This window comes from Leptonotus elevatus, chromosome 10, assembly GCF_054856555.1.
Source record: "Leptonotus elevatus isolate MCC_2025b chromosome 10, RoL_Lele_1.0, whole genome shotgun sequence".
NCBI lineage: Eukaryota > Metazoa > Chordata > Actinopteri > Syngnathiformes > Syngnathidae > Leptonotus > Leptonotus elevatus.
In genome coordinates, this window is record NC_141248.1 from 20,503,638 (window position 1) to 20,522,363 (window position 18,726).

General features: G+C 41.2%; 2 protein-coding genes across 6 annotated transcripts in view; one reads left to right on the top strand and one right to left on the bottom strand.

The window, feature by feature from the left end:
* Positions 1-18,726, bottom strand: part of LOC147167551 (olfactory receptor class A-like protein 1) — a 152,911-nt gene that overhangs the window by 133,330 nt on the left and 855 nt on the right. The gene's annotated exons all lie outside the window — the stretch shown is intronic.
* LOC147167554 (uncharacterized) lies at positions 3,597-18,250 on the top strand. 2 transcript variants are annotated; one of them, XM_086087260.1, is made up of 8 exons: positions 3,597-3,773; positions 12,332-12,439; positions 13,463-13,710; positions 14,579-14,659; positions 14,833-14,953; positions 15,064-15,116; positions 15,214-15,363; positions 17,175-18,250. In XM_086087260.1, the coding sequence occupies exons 1-8, from the start codon at positions 3,689-3,691 to the stop codon at positions 17,367-17,369; spliced, it is 1,041 nt and encodes a 346-aa protein (XP_085943386.1). In that variant the 5' UTR covers positions 3,597-3,688; the 3' UTR covers positions 17,370-18,250. The 2 variants fall into 2 exon arrangements, with proteins under 2 accessions (XP_085943386.1, XP_085943388.1); XM_086087262.1 differs by lacking the exon at positions 3,597-3,773 and adding an exon at positions 11,340-11,487.

Sequence of the window (18,726 nt, forward strand, 5' to 3'; positions counted from 1 at the left end):
CGAGCTCCAGATTTTTTTTGCACTATTTTAAAAATCTGTTTAGATGCTAGCAAACGGCTTATGTTGAATTTACATCTGCATGCATTTCTACTGAAATCATCATATTTGTCATCACTCGTGCCCTTCCGTTGTGCCGAAAACAATAGAAAAGCATTTGACTTGAAGGGGTTTCGCTGTGTCTTTGTGCGTAACGTAAGTTGACACTGACATTTATGGGCCCTCTTGTGAAGATAAATGTGAAGCCAAAATATGACGTCTCTCAGTATGATGATGCATTGTGGTGTGACCTAACAGTTTCCCATCTGATCAATGTGACTGATGCACTCGCTCAACACTGAGCAAATTATTCCAGTCAGGTGGCCCGAGTAAAGTATTACATTTTTATCTGATCAAGAATTTTCTGTGTAACAACAAGCAAAGAAGAAGACAAGACAGATGTCAACGATCTGTGAAACTGACAGCACAACATGGTAACTAAACATGATTTATGCTTTGTGCCCTTTAATGGAAGTATTACTATATATTATTATTGCCTCATCAGACATACCAAATGCCAGTTACTGCAGGAATGGCCATTATATATCGTTCTTGGCAAAGGCATGAGGTTGTACACTACAGAACAAAAGGAGAGATACGTGTGTGGCATAAAAAACAATGAATAAAGTCAAAGAGAGCAAGAGCAGGCAGGGAAATAAAAGTGATTACACAATTACAAAAGGTCTGGATTTGGATTTTTGTGGGCTTGGCTGAACCTGAAGGGGATTCCTCATGAGAAAGTGCAAGAACAAAGGCTCAGTGCAAACATCTCTCCCAAGACACTTAATCATGAATTTCAAAAGTGCATTTAGCACATTTGCTTAGTATATGCGCTTTATGTAAGCATGAGGGTCGAGTCGGCGACTATCCGATTTGGCCGAAGTCCACTTAACAGACTTAACCGCACTGTCACAAATCATCTAAATGACCGCCTGATGTAGGCAGAGATTGCAGACCGTCGTGGAAAACGTACAGCGGCTAATTAGAAAAGAGGTTCCATGTTTGAAACCAGATGTGTAGCAAAGTGTACGCTATTGACAAATAAGGCCTAGAGGCTACAAATCACTCTATACATGTGGTAACCATTATCTGTTGTGTATGTTTAGGAACGCGCTTGGTTGGTTCCCCGCCAGTTGTTGAACCAGACACTCGGGTGCGTGGACGTAGCATTCAAGCTAATCTAATTATTCGGTTAGTCTGAGTTAACATACAGCACATGTAAACACCTGATTAATTTCATACGCTAAAGCATGCGGTTAGACATCAAGTTTTGACCATGCTGCACGTGCTTCAATGTTGGCTGCTAAATTCTATATTCAGTTCAACAGCTGTAAACGAGTTAATACACTCACCAGCATTCTCGCTCCCCTTTCTCCAAAATGATATTGTCCTACATTGTTTCTATTTCAGCGCACGCTGTGTGTGTCTTTCAATGCTTGCAGCTGGCGTAGTAAGAGTAGCAACTCCACAACGTGTTCAGCCGCACCAGTAGCTAACCAAATGTTGTTGCTAGCTAGCGGTTGATTCTGGTTTTTGTTATTCAATGTGTTTTGTCTCGTAAACTGTGATGCAAAACTACTCATTATTTTTATTGAAGGTGTTGTTTCATTTTAAATACAATTTCTGTTCAAATTTACAATGTTGCTTTGCATTTTGTTCCCTTACTGCACTGAATGCAAACCAAAGTGAACTCAATGAGTGCTCACCTTGACTCCTTGTTATTGAAATTTGCAAATCAAGTCATAAATATTGGTGTAATGATTGACTCAGACCTCAATTTCAACAACCACTTAAAATCTATTACTAAATCTGCCAATTACCACTGGACGAACATAGCTCTACCTCCAATTAAGGATTTTCTATACAAACAAGTCACAGAAAAACTTCATATTCAGTAGACTAGATTACTGCACTGGTTCTCTTGTTGACTAACCTTGCTCTGCAAGATGAATTCTCACAATATCAATCTGGCTATTGCCAGGTTACCTGTTGACAGGTCTCAACAACAACAACAACAAAAATCCACTATTACTATTGCCACTATGAATAATTGTATTCTCCTGTTTTAATGATACTTTGCTTTTTAAGTATTTTCTTGCTACAATTTTTACTAATATCTCCCAGGACTTTTACTTTCCCTTTAATTGCCCGTATAAATCACAAACTCAAAATTAGGGTACGTAACATGATTTTTGGCCTACCATTGCACTCCTAGCGATTATATATTTATGTGGCTTCATCATTATAACCAGCACCTGAAGGCAACCATAACTGCAACGTGGCTCTCTACCAAAACAAGTTTGACATCTTTACCGCAGAAGGATGCATCATCAAAATAACCTCAAATTCATGTAAAAAATGAAACACTCATTGTGGTAAGGGTCTGTTCTGCCACTAAAAGGTCCGTTCAGTGCAATCTGACAGGAAGCTGTGATTGATGAGGACTCAAGTAGTTGCAATACTTAACTAGCTAACAGACTAATGAATGTTTTACTGGGGTGATGTGACTGCTGTTGTCCAGCTGTGGCTGCTGTAATGGGCTAGTCGCTGCTTTCCCTCATGGGGGCGGGCGCATTGTGTGTGTGTGTGTGTGTGTGTGTGTTGAGCCAAGCTCATCTCAAGTCACAGTGAGAGGCCAATTGGCCACCTCAACACCCCACTGTTTGAGCTTGGGGTTTGGGTAGTGGTCTGCCGGGGGAGGTGGAGGAGTGGTGGCGGAGGAAATGGGGAGATGGGATGTGGGGGTGACGGGCAATGGTGTCAGATGACACGACTGTTTTAAGAATAGATCCTCGTGGTCGGCTTCTACTAACTTTTGTCTATCAGGGTGGGATCTTTTTCTCTTAACAAGTCATTTAGCATACCTTCCCCAGTGCTTCCAGATGTGTGCGAGCATGAGAACCAGAATGATTTCAATTTGCAGGAAAGAAGCGGGAACTGACGAGGGTGTTTCAGGGCTCCTCTGCGTAAGTGTGAAATATTTAAACGGACCCTGTGGTGTCTTCCCTCGGCAAACAGTTGATTGATGGCCTTGTTGAAGGCTGCTAGCTTCGGGCTACAGAATTGGATTCATTCAATTAGCATAACACAGAGTCGCACCTTTGTTTCCAATGCGATATTGTGCTCGGCAGTCCATCTCCATAAGCCTGTTAAAGAGCGGAGCGTCCAGGCCTTTTGTCAGCAGTCACCTTTCATTGTGTGCTGGATTACTGCCCCCATCCAGCAGGGTTCACAGGTCAGGCACTCATTTTCTACTTCACCAAACAAAACAAAATTAAAATCACAAAATGTAGAGCAGTTTTAATGCCTGTGTATGGTAAACGTGGAAGGTATTTGAGGAATTCTGGACTTTTCTTAAACACGCAGCATCCTAATAAGAGTCTATTCTCCCCATGCACAACATCTGCCTTGCTTCACGGCGAGGGGTGTGGCCATAGAGGAAGGGTTAAAGTACCCAGCAGGAAGACGGGTGCAGGGCTGGGCCTCAACAAGGGAGGGAGGGAGTTTAAGGGAGGGCCGTATAAAAGTGACAGAACACAAGTGGTGCTTTATCCATCCTGCTGCGGGTAAGAGGAAACCTTAAGCTGCTGCTGAACCAGCTTTACCTCCACTTTTCCCTCCATTTTTGACCACCGTTGTCGGACGTGTGCACATGGCAGCATCATCACCTCAGCGAGCAGGCCCACCCGCCAGCATGCTGGCCTTGGCGTTTCTCCTCGCCGCTTCAGTCATGATTGGTGAGTAACGCATTTACTGTTACAAAGTGGAAGAAAAGTTTGCTAAACTAGTTTAACTGAAGTTAAAACAGAATAACAGGGGGTAGGAGGAGCGTGGGGCAAAGTTGAAGGAGTTTGAATGGTGTTCCCGTCTGAATCCAGGATTTAACCCTACAATCTTTCTGCTCCCTGGAATGCAAACAAACTGTCTCAATCATGATGTTTTATGGTGTAAGGTTTGCTTCAGTTTAAAAAGGGGTTGCTTTAGGGTGGGGGTTATTTGACCCTCGAGATGAGGTCCTCAATGGCAAACAAAGGGATCATCTAAGTGATCATTGTGGCATCTGAACTGAATATTTGAAGATTCTCATTATTTGAGTCTTTTTTTCTTAAATCTTTAAACTTTTTATTTTATTTACTATTGATCTTGGTGACTTGTCCCTATTACATTTAGCAGAATGAAACATGAAGCCATGCATGCAAGTGTGTCTACAGGAGGCTTTAGTGAGACAATCAAATTGACTAATGGAGTTGAACTATTTGGAAAATTGGATACAGCTCACATGCTCAAGTTCAGCTGAAGAAATTATGTAAAAGTTGTTCTTCATAGATGCATTGGCAGCTTAATTTATTTTCCACTGCAACATTTTAGGATGACCTCATGCTCATTTTCGTCACCAGTTTTTGCACAATGAATTTTGTCCTTTCAACATTTTTTCCAAAAGCTGCTTCTATTCCATCCAACTTAACAGAATGAGAAAAGAGGCCGTACAACATCAAAACTTTCACAAAGCCACCACCAAATAAGGAAAGAAACACTTTTTAAGTCTCTCTGCAATCAAAGCCCTTTCCAAGGGAGTTGCTTCAAAAGTAAGAAGGAGTTCCAGCCAGGCGATTTGATTAAACTCCAGTTTTAGCTCATTAATCATAACATGAAGAGCTGGAAGGTCACTCACAAATAAAATGTGACAAAGCCAAGTTTAAATCAGTCTAAGTCTTGCATATCAAATCGGAGGTAAGAGTTGACTAAACCTCTGCGTTGTGGTCTTAAATTAATCACACATTGGATGACTTAATTCAAAACTGGTTTCTTCCACAACTCATGAGCTCATCCGAAGTTTGGAAGCTTTGGGAAAAAAAACATTGCTGCATAGACTCTGAAACAAAAACAAAAAGTTCTCTTTTGATAAACATGAGCTGCACACAACGCAATCCGCTAATCCGACAAAAAGATGAATGGACCAGGCATCAAATATCATACACAATGGAAAATCCTCAAGAGTTGCTTTACATTTGAAACAAACATCTGCTTCCTGAGCTGGGTTCAAATAACCAACTGAATTGTCTTGTCAACTCGGGCAACTGGAGCTGTGCTGCATCTTATGTAAGCAAAGAAGGACAGTCTTACTCACTGGGTAAGATTTATGGGCCTTCCAGAATGTAATGGTGACCGGGACAAATGGAGATGGAGCGTTCTGGTAGCATAATGGACAGGCACTCATGGGAAAACTCCTGCGGTGAAAACATTCAACAGGCTTCTTGTGGAAAAAGGGGAACATAAGTAAAGGATATTTCTCGTGTTTGGATAGACCACCTAACATATTTCACCACAACACAGTATAAGGTCTGTGTGAACTGTGAAGTGGTTTTAGGGCGGCACTTCAAACCGGCAGTGAACCCAGTCCAAGGTTCCTGCCAAAGTACGAGCATGTAATTATGCTAAACATTGTTTGTATAACTGCTATAGAAGTAGCAAATGCAGTCAAACGTCAATAGCACCACGTACATATTGTAACTTGTCCCCAAATAGGATGGGGCTTCGAACGCTCTCCAGGTACGAGACACCCTTCAGTTTAGTATGGTTCAGATTTTTTTAACTTTCCATTGCTACCAAAATATCTGAACCGTACCATTCCAACTCTCAACACTCTTTAGTTGGGATACTAGTAGTACCAATAGTAGAGTTAAGCTAGACCATAGACATACTGTTGAATTAATAGTCAATCCCATGTTACAAAGGAAATGGAACTAGTGGGATGTGAAGATAACAAGCGGCAAATTATGCTACGTTTACATTTATGACAGCATGCAGCACTATGTATGGTGGCACATGTATGTGCAAGTTGCACGCTGACGTGTGGATATGATGTGCTAGGTATGTTGTTGATGTAGCGATTATACCATACACAACTTTACTTACAGGGAGTCCTCGAGTTACGGACGAGTTCCGTTTCTACGCTGGCGATGGAACCCACATTTCAACGAGTCAGATTTCATATTTATAATATTTACATCAAAATACCTTGTACAGTCATTTTAAAAAACATATTCGCGCCACCCGGAAGATGCCGGAAACAATATTTCGTGTATCCGCACAGATGGACAGAGCTAATGGAAAATTAAACACGAAAATGTGATGCGCCTGATGGCGAGCTGATCTGTTCGATGGACGCCCGTTGCTGGCGGTAACGACAACACAACTTTAAATAGCTTTAAAATGGTGTGATTACTGTGGAAAATGAAAAAGAAGGTTTTATAGACGAGGCACGGGCGTTGTAAAGTCGAAATGTCGTAGGTTTCATACGTCGTGACTTGAGGACTCCCTGTATAAGCATTTGTTGCCTTTGGTAAATTAACCAGAGGAACCTTTACTGTTCCAAAATGTCCCATGGGAGCTGAACTGGATTGTATTCACTTTGTGAAAAGATGGCTTTAATCAAACACCTTCATGCTTTCAGTAGAAGTGAAATTGTCAAGATGGGCAGGAGGCTTGAGTAGTAGATGGCAAAATTAACCTCTTTAAACACTAAATGCTGTTTCAAAATCTTTACACACAGACTAAGTGCACTCACGTCAGAAGTCTTAATGGCTTGTGATAGCCAACACCACCCCTGGATGCATACAATAGCAGTTACTTTAGTGAAAATGTAGTTCGTGTCAAATTCTTTCTGTGTGCAATCAATACGGAGCCTCAGAGCATCCGAGTGGGCCGATCCCTCAAATTTCTACCTGCAAACAATCAAACCCAACAGGCCTATTCACAGCGACGCAAAGGCAAATGTGAGCGTGTGCATTGCACAGGGGGAGGGTGGGGCGCATCGAGAACACGCCAATTGAAAGCAGATGTCACGTTTCCTGATTGTGGCCCTCAAAAGCAGGCACCGCACTTTTGATAAGCAGCCTTAGGGGTCAGGTCAGTTGCAGCTGGACAGCAGCAGCGGGTGAAATACGCGGCGCTTCCACGGACTTGACTGAAATCATGAAGGCCCGTTGTTTTTCTGCCAAGGGTAAAGAACGGGACGGCCATCAATCGCTCTGGCAGGAATGAAGGGGAGGGAGGGGGTTGTTCGGCATAGTCAAGATACTGGGGTCAGCAGCCTGTTGTTTCAAAGAGGGTAGAGTTGCAGAGCACGTTTAACCCAAAGGGACGAGGCTCTGGTGTCACATTCCTCGGCATGTTCTTAACTCTACAACTTCATTTGGAGGATATTTGATTACAAAGCAGGATACGCCCATTTACTCCTCCTTTAATAGATGTCACTTGGGAAAAGATCAGGAAAAGATGGTATCTTAGATGGTGTGATTAATCTGTTTAGTGTGAACTGAAGAGTCAGCGAGACGCAACTTTAAAAGATTGGAAAGCAGCCCCACTTTCACATCTTGCCATGCCGAATGAGCTAGAAGACAGCATGGCGTCACCAAACGCTACACTGATTAAGAAAAGGCCACCACTGTGCCAAATCGCTGTCTTTGTGAAGACAACCTTTGATGCATACAACGACAATGCTGTCCCTTTTGTTATAAATAATCCAATTTGAAAGGTCAAGGTTTTGACCAATGGTGACACACAGCCAAGCACAGAGTGCCGATTTGTAGCAACTATTTTAGCCCGTCACGTTCTTTAGCACCAGCTAAATCCAAACCGTGCAATTCACACATATAGCATGAAGAAGACATCTGCTAGGAACAGAGGGGTCTTTCTTGAAATGGTCACAACAGCTCCAGTGTTGACAATAAGCTTGAAAATCGGCATGCAATTACATTTTGGTCACAGCTGGCAAAGCGAAGTGGTACCATTCTTATAAAAATAAGTGGCTTTGTGCCATCGCTGTCACATCGCCCACATTTCAGACTAGCCTCTGGGATGTTGTTGGTCCAATGAAAAATGCAGACGCCACATTATTTGGCACAAGGTGATGCAATGGGGAATACGCCAACATTGCAAAGAAAAGGAGGGCGAGTTCTCAGGCGACCGCGGGAAACGTCTTGCTTGCTCTTTATTTGTCCCCGAGCAGTGAAATAAAGAACACATGTAGTGAGAGGAGATGGTTATGGTCTGGCTCTTGACACGTTCTCCAGAACGTGGGAGGTGTGTACGGCTCACCTCAGAAGATGCCGGGGATTAGCCGTGCGTGACTGGGAGAGGGCGAGCAGTCGGTGAGGGGCGTGGGGCCGGCAGGCTTCGAGCCCTTTACATTCCTCTATCCCCAGTCCCAAGAGATGGGGAGGAAGGGGTGGGGGTGGGGGGCTTTGATATATACAGACCATAGCAGTCCTTTTTCTGGTGGGGAAAATCAAAAATGGAGTGATGAAGTCAACACAAAGAGGGTCAAGGCTAATTAGGACCATCGTGTTAGAGGAGCTTTGCTGTGTTTGTGGAACGAGACACAAAACTGATTATCACAAAATGTTCATTGTATGAAATGAGCGGGGGTGGGGGTTATTACGTTTGAAGTGGAGTACAGTTGAAACTCCAAGGTAGATCAAAATCCATTATGGGTCACTCGTCAAACTCGTATTTGTCCGGATGTCTGAAGAATGTTTCCCATAGGGAATAATGGAAATACTTTCAACATCAAACATTATAACGATACAGATGGTTGTCGTACTACAAAGATGTCAGCCGTTATTAATGGTATTAAAATAAGTTATAGAAGCCATTGTAACTACAACATCTGTTTTTTCCTTGGTTGCTTACCTGAGCAGGATACTGAACCCTCAGTTAGTACTGATGCTCTGTCATCTGGCATACATGCTACGTTCACAATAATATAATTTTCAGGGAAAATGAAAACGACAAGACACATCTATTATTTTTCATTACATTCATTAATCAATCAACCCACCAAAACTAGACAGTTTATTACATTTTGGGGAACATTCTAGTATTTTTTTATAAGAAGAAGCTCCTGCAACAAAGGGTGTACAAGACCGCCAAGTCAAATATGATTCAGCCGTGAATCATAAATGTGGCTGTGTCAAAACATGGACAAGGGAGTGAGTGAGGTGCTATTGGGTTCACGGGTCACATGCAATCATTAGTCAAAACTTCACTCTTATATTTTGTAACTGATGAAGGCTCACCCCTGCCTTTGCCACACAGGCCTGCTGCAGCTCCACCGCAGAGCGAGAGCCGTCACAGAGTTGAAACAACACATCTTAGCTTCTCAGCACTCTACCACTTGAATGAGTCACGTTTGTGTAACAAAACCTCCAATTTATGCAAGAGCCATTTTGAACCTCATCCTTTTTTCTGGTAAAATAAACAAGCGGACCACCCAGAGACAGAAGAAGGATGGCAGCTGGAGACAACAGACAATCGTTATAAAAGAGAGACACACAAGGTCAGGGGCTGACTGACTGTCATGTAGAAGTCGTGAACAGTGAAATTCAGTGAGTAATTTATGCCTATAGAGGATTAGAAATTCTTATAGATGCCACTAGATGGCAGCAAAGCATTGAAATTATTTTAGACACAGTGATGGCCTGCCCACAAAAATCGCAAATAACACACACCGGTATAAACATGTCCGCTCTCATTAGCTTTACACATGGAGAAAGCTTCAAAAAGGTTAGCCCTGTGCATGCTGGAAATTATAGAAACCATATTTCCCCTATACGTATACATATATACAATATAATGAGCAGCTGTCATGGACAGTTGCTAAACAGAGCATGCCAGAGGGCCTTCTTGCATATTACTGGACTCAGCACCTGCTCTCGCAGAACATGCAGCGATGACTGTGGTGGCACCTGCTTGTCACATTGATTTACCAAAAGAAGCATTCAGCAGACATGTGGCACATCAAAAATGTCTATGACAAGCAATGAAGCAACCTATATCACGCAGACACATTTTTTTCTCCTGTGCGCGATCATAAAGCACCAGATTGATAGAGGAATACTGGAATTTAGTACTGTACAAAAGAGTATTAAACGATGTACTATGGTTCAAAAAAGTCAAATGTGAATTCACCATAGTGCTGAAAGCTTCAGTCCATCCATGTGGTGGACAGTATTTTCCATGTGCAAATTGGGAATGTTTATGTATTAACAATAGCAGGAATGGAGAAGTATTTCTCATGACATCATAAAAAAAAAAAAAAAAAAACTTGCAGATCACAGCAACCTTGGATTGCAAGTAAAAAGACCAAATGGGTAAAATGCTTTCTGATGTTATATCGTTGTATATGAAATAATAAAACCTATGCAATCTCGTTATAGACCTGCCCTATTATCGGCGCAGATATTAGGCATTTTGACGAATATCGGTATCAAACTTTTTTTCAAAATCTGATGGTCCAACAAAAGGTAAATCTAAAACCATTTTAATCTCAGGGAACTATTTATTTAAATTTTCAGTTAACTTTATAAGATATGCTGCTGACCCTGGGAACCTTCTGAACCTTTTGTTTCTGTTTGACATTAAAACAAATAAATGTGAAAGTCTAAGATTTCAGGATTTGTTTTTAATTTTGGAAAAAACTGAGCTATGGTATTTACTTCTTTACGTTTCCATTTAACTTTTTAAGATGCACTGATAACCTTGGGAGCTCCCTGAAATTTTTTTCTTTATTTAAAATGAAGTTTAGTATATTGTCAAAGATTTAAAAAAATATATATACATTTTGAAAAGTCTGAAAGTTTGTTCAATAAACATGCTTTAAGACGTTAAAACAAAATTAAGATCGCCATTTATATTTTTTTAAATGTGGATGCCGAAATGAAAATTGGCCTAAAATATCGGTTATCGGCTTCCTTGGCTACTAATAATCGGCATTGGTATCGGCCCTGAAAAAAACAAATTGGTCTATCTCTAATGCAATCCCATGTTTGTCTCTGCAGGTGTAGATTATATGTCTGGAATTTATGACAATCACCATAAACCCAATTGCAATGTCTGAAGCCAAGTTTGTGACAGCTTAAAACAAAGCCAACAACAAAATGAAAACCGCATGTGGCAAAGCCGCAAACAATATGACAATTTGCAGAGTGCAGCAAGCAGCAAAACCAACACAGTGAGCGAGTGAGCGAAAGCGTAATGAGATCTGCAGAGTTGATGCATGATGGGAATGTTTGGAAAGTGAGGTAATGATGGCGGTGTTTTGGCAGCACGGCGCAAATCTGGGCAGCAGGAATGCTGTGTTTTGGTTTGATTGCCGGACCCTCCTCGTTTGCAATCTGACCTGACATGCCAACAAAAGGCCTCAAAAGCGCCGCCAGCTCAGTGTCAGCACAGGGCGGGGTTCCAAAAAGATAAAACATATACAAATATCGCAGTGGAAAGTCACATGCTAGAAATAACACATTCAAACTCCATTTTAGAGTTTTAAATTATGAGGGAAGGACCGGAAAATGACATAATGACCATCTCATAACTCAAAACAGTTGGGAAAGTATTCAGTGGTAGTTTAAGCTTGGCTAAAAACTCAATCAAGGCATCATCAAACTACCGGTATGTACAATTCTATTACCTCACCATCTATCTGAGAAACTTAAACAACTGAAAAGCCTGATTAACTATGAGTGCATGTTGCTATGTCACGTCAAAAGTCCTGAATCAACAGGTTAATGTAAATATTGTAGCACAAGTGCATAACTGTTCTCAACATTTCTAATCCAAGATAGGTATGACATGGGAAAAATAAACGTATGCCGCAGATCGCAGCACACCGAGACTAAACAGAAGAGCTTTGGCCTGATTGACAGAACGCTTCACTGTATCTGGTGTGAAACGCTTTCTTTCTGGCATGCAGTGTGTCGCTACAATAATAAATATTTTTCACACTTTGGCACGAGTCCACCCCGTCGCCTCTGGCATGTTCAGATTTTCCTGGGAAGCTCTCAGCAGCTTTCCCAGTGGGAGGTGAGCACATTTGGCTGGCAGGGCCATGTCTCGTATTGAGGGAAGGTTTATTTGCTAACGTCTCCAGTGTAGACTTTTTTTTTTTTTACTACAGTGCCGCGCTCATTGATTTAAGATCTTGCTGAAAGAGCAGATTCTCTTGTGGCTGTACAGTAAGTGCTCTATTGTATGGTGAATGCCATCCGGCCAGCACAGCCAAGGAATGTAAAACATGGGAGTGTATAATCACTTTCACCGCGCTCGATTAGCGAGAATTACAGAGTTAGCGTACATTACAACTGACAATTCTGTTGTTGTGAGTCACAAGTTCACAACAACAGCTCAATTCTTTGGGCAAAGTCCCAATGTGACTGGAACTGAATGCATTACTGTCCACCTTGTACCCCGTGAGTCTTCAAAATTGATCAGGTATGATTTCAACACTTCTATTCAGCGGGGGTCAGAGCACAAGATGATGACGTCGTCACGGAGGCAGCGACGACCGTGGCGGAGGAAGAGTACATCAGAGGAGACATGATTCCGATGACAACTGAAGCGCCTGGTAAGCTGGAATTCCTCCCTGGGAACTCGTCCGTCTCTCTGGACTAACTCATGTGTGACTTAAGGTCTCACAGTGGGCAAAAATAAGCATCATAAAGCACAAAGGAGTTCAAATGCATCACCACTAAAACCACTACCGCAAAAAGTAGGACTCGGTCCAATACATACAGGGGTGTACTGTATTTCAGTAGAAATGTCAAGATGTGATGTAACTAATACGATTTAGCTGCCATGATAGATTTCTGATATTTTTTACCATAATTTCGATACCACATGAATGCAGCATAATAGCACGTTTGAAAGTGTCGCACAGAAACGTCATCTAGCAGCAGCCAATAGAAAAGCACCTTCAGATGACATTGTTTGTAGGCGACCATTTTGCGTGCTTGACTTTTGGCTCCAATAACTCGCCTCGCCTGCTTTTTTATTTAATTCAGCTGAAACGCAACTCTAGGTAAGAAGTGTGTTACTTTTTTAATTTTACCGTGGTGTCTATTAAATCTTGCACACAAGTAATAAAAAAAATATTCAAAATGAAAACTAATACTACTAGAACTAACTACAGTCATTTCTGGACTATAAACCGCGCTAGCTAAATTTGGGGAATACTTGAGTTTGTTACACATATAAGCCGCACCCGACTATAAGCCGCAGATGTTTTAATGTTACTGCACCGGGTTCCCGCTACTTTCTTTGTGATCTGATGAATAAGCCGCACCTTTGTATTACCTGCAGGGTCGAATGCAAGTGAAAAAAGTAGCGGCTTATAGTTCAGAAATTACTGTAAATAAAACTAAGCATTTTCTAAATAACTCAAACTAATAACTAAGCGCCGCCAAAAAAAACTAATTAAAACTACATTTAAAAAACAAAACTCAAAACAAAATAAAAACTAACTATAATGAAGATTTCAAAACTATAATAACGCTGTTCCGCATTCAAGAAAACTAGAAGTCAATATAGTAACACGCTGCTTGCCATCATAACGCATGCCCTCACCATTTCCATTTAATTCCCTCCTCAGATTCAGGCAATCACCTATTTGACGTTGTGATGGAAACCCAACACACCAATGTGCAGACAACACAGGCACCACCTACGGAACAAACGAGACCCGAGAGCGAGGGGGAGGACACGCCCGTGGCCGCTGAAGACACGGCCGAAGGGGGACAGATCACCGTAGACGTGTACGCAGACGAACCCCAAATCCAGGAACAATCGACGGCTGCACCGGCACCACCGAGAGGTGATGGCCCGGACAACGTTGCCAAGGTAGGATGTCTACTATGGAGGACCAAAACTGCCAAAATTAAAAATAAATAAATGACTAAAATTGAAAATAAAAACGGTTATAAAAAATAATTTAAAAATGAAATTAAAATTATTATTTTTTAAACGAGATTAAAAAAATTATTATAAATATCAACCAATAAATAAAAACGCTCTGCTTTCACATTTATTTATTTCATTGGCAAACTGCCTTTCTTCAGGTAAGCAGATCGACAAACAAGGAAGTGTTGGCTGGCTTGAATTGGAGAGTTCCAGCAATGGACGACTATCTTGTCCACTGTCACCACAACTTGCGAGTCGCGACTTGAGTTACGACAACAAGTCGAGGTGACAGTGGACAAGATAGTCGTCCGTTGCTGGAGCTCTCCAATGCAAGCCGGTGACACTTCCTTGTTCGCTGACCCGCTCACTTGACCAATGAAAGGCAGTTTGCAACGGCGGAGTCCAACCCAAGAAACGCTTAGGACCGCCCCCTCATTTGAATAACATTTCATCCTGGCAGAGCGTCTGCAGCATGAAATAAATGTGAGAGAAGAGTGTTTTTATTCATTGATTGATATTTAATTCTATTTATATATTTATTTTTGTATTTATTTTTATATTTATTATTATTATTTGAATCTCTTTTTTTTTGTATTTATTTTTACTTTTATTTATGATATATATATATATATATATATATATATAGTGTTTTTATTTCCATTTATTTTTGGTAATTAATTTTTGAATTATAATTTTTATATCAGTTTTTATTTTCACATTTAGTCATTTATTTAGTAGTCTCCAAGGGACACATTTCACTGACGAGAATCCTTTCCTCATGCACTCTCCTTTGAATTGCACCATGTAGGGTGACGTGGTGTGTGTGGACAAAGAGGTAGTCCAGGATAAAAACGCTGTCAATCTGAAACTCACTCAGTCTTCCACTTGTGTAAGTAAAAGCAGTACACTGTATCGGCTCTTACGCAAATTGTTACAAATGCACATTCTTGTACCTTACATCATCATGTGCTGTGATGTTTGTCAAGTGGTTCACAAAGAACGGCTGCAATCACCGCCTAAGCATCAGTCCAACAAAAATATTTTATTTCGGTCACCTTGCAGAAAACCACAAAGATGAAGATTCAAAGTGTTCTAGAAGAGTTGTGCGGCGAAGACTGCAAGCTACTGATCTATCAGGAGGACAACACGGACCGGATCCTTGTATCTGGACAGTATGTTGAAGGTTAGAACGTGGGAGTAATGATGAGGATACGTACACACGCGTACTTTGAATGGAGCTCAATGTGAACGAGGCTGGATTTTAACTCAAGGCGTGCCTCTCCTATTTTTCAGACGACGTAAAAGCCATGGTCAACAAGTTCAACAATGACAACATCAAAGACAAAGTAGGGAAAGGGCCGTAAAAAAAAAAAAATATATATATACTGAAATGACACTTCCACAATCATTGCTCGTTTTGTATGTTCTTGTTTGGATGATCAGGCTGGTGTGAAGGAGGCGGTCCCTCACTGGAGGAAGAACTCTAAACTGGTGCTAGTTTCCCTGTTGCTAGCTGGCCTGCTGCTGGCTGCTCTGCTGGTCGCCGGGTATTACTTTAAAACGCACCGCAAGAATTCCAAAGGAGTCCGGCTGGTGAGTGGATAAAAGGACACGGACATTTTTAGAAAATTAGGGAGCCTTGAAAACAGGAAACCAAGAACAGACCCTGTAAGGTTCCATTTTAGGCGGAAATACCAACAACCACAAGGCGCTGGACTTGCTGCCTTGCTCAGGTCACTCCTACGATATAATATTGGCTTGACAATGACTTCTCGTGCGCCTAGATGCAACATACAGTCACAATCAATCATACAATCTTTTTTTATCTTGATGAATCATGAAGATTATGCAGAATTTGGTTAGCCAGGGATGTTAAGATGCATCATCTTGTTAATCATTCAACAGTTTAGGCAGTCCTAATCACCTTGCTCTCTAAACAGGTTGCAGCGTAAATATAAAAAAATAAAAAAAAGATAGAGTGCTTGGTGCAGGATTAGGCTCAACCACTAAATATGTTTTGTCGTCTACTATAAAGTGGTAGAAGTTGAGTCGAAGTCGATTAATCGCTGATGTCATTGATATTTCTTTAACATGCAACTGTGGTACCTAACCTTTTTTATGCCACCAACCAGTTTCACATACAAAGGTGTTTCAGGGGACCAACATACAGTAGGCTACAAATAAACTTGGTTGGGTGTGACAATCAGTAGTACTTTAACTTTAAATAAAACTCACCAGAATATTGAAAGTAGTTGTAAATAGAGGGATCTTTGCACATGTTTTCCTTCAACAAGCCGGTCTCAACTCGCCGCCATTCCCATTAACCAAAGCTAGCAAAGCTAATGCTATACTCATCCAGAACCAACTTATTTCTTGTGACCCGCATAGATGTATGGAGACTATGTCGCTTTGTTTCATTGTGCCAGTGAGTGTTATAATCAGGTGGCCTATCTTTCAAGTCGAAAAGTCCTTTGTAGTAAATTGGACGATTGGAAAGAAAGATGGAAAAAGCACAGTTTGATTCAAGATAAAAAAGGCAGTAATGTTGACCCATCAACTAGTCATACTAATGGTTCAAAGGTACAGGACCATTTTTCTCTTAAAAAAACAACCCCCCCCCCCCCCCCCACACACACAAAAAAAGCTATTTTTACTCCATGATGCTAAAATGGGGTTTATAATCTATGACGACCTGTAAATCAACAGTAACACATTTCAAAAGTGGACCACCAACATCCCAGACAAAAACATGCCCAATGCAAGCATGTTTTTTTTTTTTACAACGTAAATAGATTATAAATCACATTTATGAATCTCCTGTTGTCAGTTAATCACTGGCAAGGACACGCTCGACTCACTTAACTCAAACCACCATCGTTTTTTATTCTTTTTAATCTCGCTTCTTTCCACGAGGCTACACATGGTTTCAGTTCCTTTTTTTCTCACTAGCTCATGATGACATCATCTTTTATAAAGAATTACCGCATGGGGGTACGCCCATGCTACCATTTTGATGGAACTGCCTTTGTTCAAGGCCTCAGTTAGTCAACGCCGCACAACTCCGTCCCGAGTATCATATATCATCTGCAGAGATCTTCTTATAGCCTGAGCCACTCTTCAGAAGTGAGCGGCAGAAAGAGTTAGCGTGGCGATGGCTTGCTAAATGACCTCCAGGCGGACACGTCCATCTAAGTTCACACAGCTGAAACCTATAAAGTTCATTAAGAGAGAACGCTTTTGTTTACTTTGGGGCTACGCCCGCATGTGCAAATCCATTCTCAATTCACACGTTCTTGCCTGATTGTGCGTCCTATTTGAACAGGGTTGCATGTGTTAGCTTGACGCTAACCCTGTAAAAAAAAAAAAAACACACAAAACTGACATTTGTTGTGTGCTTTCTACAGGCTGAGTCTTACCAGGTGGATGAGGAGAACCAGGCCAATACCCTGGTATCCGTCGCCCCCCTGCCCCAGGAGCCAATTGACAAGCCCGCCGCCGCTAATGGAGAATCTCCACCAGAAAATGGGACCAATCCCGCCCCGACCACCAATGGGCACTCTGCCGCTGGCCAGACCCCGGTGGCTGACACAGAGATGTGAATCTAGACAGTCCCCATGACCTTCAACTATCAACCACTGGTTCATTCTACCCACATTCCCTCTGTTGACTGCTTTGAAGGCTTTCCGTACTTTGGAGAGACAAATTGAGCAAAACCAGCTGTCTTCCTTTCCCCCCCACAACTCCCAACATCCAGAGCAATGACGGCGTCAGTGAGGTTCATAATGACATTAATGACAATGCCTGTAATGTGAAAAGTTTGGGATCCTTCCAAGAGGAGCTTGCATATGATGTATTTGGAACTAAAACTGTTCAGCAGGGGACTGACTTGGATTTGTCAGCACTGCCTACCTTTAGTTTAGAGTCATTCATCTGAGTAATGTCAAATATGTTCTGTTGATCCTTAAAATGAATTTTGTTTTTATTGTCTTGCAAGCAAAGGTCCAATGAAGCCACATAGACTAGGTTTTATATTCTTGTAAAAAGTTTTGACGCTTACCTTTTTTTTTGTGTATTTTTGTTTGTTGTCATGTTACTTTCTCTGTTAATGTTTTCACCGCTTCCCTACCTGCTCGTATGCTCGTAAAACTTTCAAGAGTACCACTTGCACTGTAGGAGGTAAAATGGGATCTGATCATCTTTACAAAACTAGGATTTAACTAGATCTGGTCCAATTTAATAGACATTGCTGCAAAAAAGAATGCCGTGTTAGCATTCTATATGAAGACTAAAGCTCCGTAGCAATCTGCATGATGCATTTGGATTTAATTAAGAGAGAAAGACAATGCTATTTTTTGCAAAAAAAAATTAAAATTGGTAAAAGTATGTATGACTATTTGTGTTTGCATGTTGACTTTTTGACATGACGTGTGCAGCTTTTTTATTTTATATTCTGAATAAAGTGTGAAAAGCACAAAAATCAGTTAGCTGTCAAGAAAGTTAATTGTGTGAATTCTAACCAAAAAGTCTTCACAGTGTGTTTTATTGACACAAGATCTCTCTTATCAGAGTACAACACATTTTTAACTTGTCTATTTTGGATCTGAAAGTAGATTTACACAGTATATTGCCATTGTCTCATCCCAACCTTGTATATTAACTTCCAATCAAAAGCCAAGGTCCAGTTGCTAAATATGTGTAAAATATAACTTGTTAAATACTGTATGTGTCCTTCATGTGAATTTTCTACAGGTACTCCATTTTGCCTTCTGCATCCAAAAACCTGAATGTTGGTTTGATTGAAAACTATAAGATGTACTTTGGTGCAAATTGGGAGTTTGAATGTTCGTTTAAATATGCCCTGTAATTGGCGAGCGACTAGTCCAGGGTGTAACCAGTCTCTTGCCTTAAGTCAGCTGAGAAAGCATCCAGCACGCCTTTGACCCTAGCGAGGGTATA

Excerpts from the sequence above, each read along its gene's own strand:
- LOC147167554 (XM_086087260.1), top strand. The coding sequence starts at position 3,689 with ATGGCAGCATCATCACCTCAGCGAGCAGGCCCACCCGCCAGCATGCTG. Across the intron at positions 12,440-13,462 it reads GATGACAACTGAAGCGCCTG|ATTCAGGCAATCACCTATTT; the intron begins GTAAGCTGGAAT and ends TTCCCTCCTCAG. Across the intron at positions 13,711-14,578 it reads GCCCGGACAACGTTGCCAAG|GGTGACGTGGTGTGTGTGGA; the intron begins GTAGGATGTCTA and ends TGCACCATGTAG.